Here is a 3,358-nt window from a genome sequence, read left to right on the forward strand (position 1 = left end):
TTGGTGCTTTTTTCAAACCATTTTTGATCTACTGCCTGAGATTGCGTGATACAGTCCAAGACAAGCCACATATCTCAGGAATTATATATAAATTTAGAATCAAAGTTTATCAACTCCCTACTCCAGACATTTTTAGTATTTTGCACATGAGAATGCTTATTAAAAAGTGACACTTATCTGGAGTATTTTCTGAGAGTAAAGAAGACAGTTTACAGAAACAAATCATGTTCTGTCTTACAAATAATATTTTTTGGATATCCATAAAACTCAAATCCTAATCTATCCTTCTTTTGATGATTTTTGAAACAGTTTTGAACAAGATCAAAGAAGAATGGACAGGGGAAATTGCTCCTCGGTAACAAATTTTTTTCTCTTGGGAATTACTGATAACCCGAAAGTAAAAGTAACTCTGTTCTCTGTATTTCTAATTGTTTATCTCATTATTCTCCTGGCAAATTTTGGAATGATCATTTTAATTAGGATGGATTGGCAGCTCCACATGCCAATGTATTTTTTCCTTAGCCACCTCTCTTTCTGTGATCTCTGCTATTCCACGGCAATTGGGCCCAAGATGCTGGTGGACCTAATGGCCGAAGACAAATCAATTCCCTTCATTGGCTGTGCTCTGCAATTTCTCATCTTCTGTATCTTTGCAGATTCTGAATGTCTGCTGCTGGCAGTGATGGCCTTCGATCGGTACAAGGCCATTAGCAACCCTTTGCTTTATACAATCAATATGTCCAACAGAGCGTGTTTCCTACTCTTGGCTGCAGTTTATCTGGTAGGAATGACAGATGCTTTAATACCTACGACCTTGGCATTCCTCTTATGTTTCTATGTATCTAATGAGATTAATCATTTCTTCTGTGACTTTCCTCCTCTCCTATTGCTATCTTGCTCAGACACACAGGTCAATGAGCTGGTGATATTCACCATAATTCGTTTCATTGGACTGAGTACCATTTCAGGAGATCTTGTCTCCTATTGTTATATCGTCCTTTCAGTCTTAAAGATCCACTCTTCTGAGGGAAGGTTCAAAGCATTCTCCACCTGCACCTCCCACTTAACTGCAGTTGCAATTTTCCAGGGAACTGTGCTCTTCATGTATTTCCAGCCAAGTTCATTCTACTCTCTAGATCAGGACAAAATGACCTCATTGTTTTACACCCTTGTGATTCCCATGTTGAACCCTCTGATTTATAGCCTAAGGAACCAGGATGTGAAAGAGGCCCTGGGAAAGCTGAAAAATAAACTTTTTAAATAAATAGGTATACACTGTAAATAAATATGCATTTATATACACACAAAAATGCATACTCATTGTTTTCTTCAAATCATGTATTCTAAAGTTGTCTCAAATGCCTTAACTAATATAACACACATTTTACTAATTCTCAGCATACTAAAATTTTGAAATTTCCTAAATAGGCTATACTTCATCATGTGCCTTCAATTTAAATAAAGTTCTCCCTATTTTTGTAAAACTTCCTTGTCTCTCTATTAGTGTGCCCAGCTTTCATTTGTATGCTCTTTTTTTCGTAAGTTAATTTACTTATTCTGAGAGTTATTGAGTCTTTAGGATGTGCCTTTTGCACTGTTGTGTGCTTTGCATTTTATAGTAAATTCATTAGTTTCTATGCTAATGAATGTCATAATGTAGTGAAACTGGAAACATTAAACTTACGAATAATTCCTAATAAAGTGTAAAGTGCCATTAAACCAAAAGGCAGTATAATCAAATACAAGCAAGATCTCTAAATCTATATTACAGAGGAGAAAAGATTCTTTGAAATGGAGACATTTAGTTTCAGATCTAAACAATGAGTAGATATACAATGGGAGGTAGAGAGAAGAAAGAGTCGTAGATGGAGAAGCTGAGAAGTGGAAACTCAGGGTGTGCAGGACAATGCTTTTCCAGGGAAGAGAAAGCTCGGGATGTAAAAATTAAAGTACAGAGGGAAAGGCCCCAGTAAAGTTCATCCTTGTGCTGAAGTTCTCAGCTCAGTCACTTCCACTCTGCTTTACTTCCTTTCTTTCCCCCCCTCAGACCTGGTGAAATGCCCTTCTTTTAGATTCATGAATAAAATTCGCCTAAAGGTATTATTCTATCTATCACTCTGTTTAGTAAGCTATTGACTCATAAATGAGACTGGGAGCATTCTTCTCTTAAGGATTGTGTATTTTATGCCTGTCATTCCAGCACTTGTCTGAGACACAAGGTTAAAAAATAAATAATTAATAAAAATCAATACACACTATAACATTTTCGAGTGTTTTTTAGATATCAAAGTATAAAAACTGAGGGCCAGATATGTGCCTTGAATATATATATTTAATAGCTTCTGAGAAGGTAAATAAAATGTTGTGAATGCTAAGATTATGTTGTAATCAATGTGCACATCTACAAAGACATGCATAAGGATTGCACAGGAAGTAAAGAACATTCATTTGGTTACATTGTTTTGGGGTTTTTTTTGGGGGGGGTATTATTATTTTTTAGTTATTTATTTTGGTGGCTGGCCAATATGGGTATCTGAATGATTGACCTTGGTGCTAAAACACCATACTCTAACCAACCAAGCTAACCTGCCAGCCCTATCCTGGGTACTTTCTTGATGTTTTTCTACATCCTCTGGTCAAGGGAGAAGTATATTGACAAAATGTGGATATAGACATATATTTGAAGGATCACACAAAACTCAATGACACTCAATTATTCATTACAATTATACAAACTAAAAGACAGGTATTCTAGCTGCCAATGTGAAATGTCCTGTGTGAAAATATTTCAGAAGGAAAGTAAAGCACAAGAGATTCCTTTGCTTTTCAAGTTGGCATTTGTGGGACATTGTGACAGATTATAGGAAAGCACAGTAAAGGGAAAAAACCCATGAGACATGCTTCTTTTAGAAAACAGGTTTTAAGAGTTTCCACCTGTACCATATGTTCTCAATTTACACATGTTCTTGTTAATCTTTCTTACAAGCAACAGCATAGATGAAAGCATTGTTTGAAAATTATTAAAGTTCAGACAAATTGGAGGGTTGGTGGAGTGCTGCAAATTCAGAAAACATAAACATCTTTTCTCCCTTCCATATGAAATATGGCAGTTATGTCATAGAAATTGATTTGATCTATTGGCTCATTTAATCACACCCAGTAAGTGTGGACTAAAGACAAGGAAATTGTAATCCCAACAAAGATGTGATCTTAAGCTCAATAAAGGTATATCTACAAATGGGAGAAACCAAGTTGATTGATCATAGGCCTCATCTCTGAATTTGTCCAGTTAAAGGTTAAAAAATCACTTACCAAGAAAATTGTTAAGAAGATTCATGATTTAAATAGAAATTTGGTG

General features: G+C 35.5%; 1 protein-coding gene across 1 annotated transcript; it reads left to right on the forward strand.

Moving 5' to 3' along the window:
* Window positions 1-331: 331 nt before the first annotated feature.
* LOC103582592 (olfactory receptor 5W2-like) lies at window positions 332-1,255 on the forward strand (the record flags this gene model as incomplete). The annotated part of the gene is made up of 1 exon (XM_008564141.1): window positions 332-1,255. A coding segment is annotated over exon 1 (924 nt), but the record flags the coding sequence as incomplete, so codon positions are not given.
* Between the last annotated feature and the right edge of the window lie 2,103 nt (window positions 1,256-3,358).

Source organism: Galeopterus variegatus, unplaced genomic scaffold (assembly GCF_000696425.1).
Source record: "Galeopterus variegatus unplaced genomic scaffold, G_variegatus-3.0.2 Scaffold16887, whole genome shotgun sequence".
NCBI lineage: Eukaryota > Metazoa > Chordata > Mammalia > Dermoptera > Cynocephalidae > Galeopterus > Galeopterus variegatus.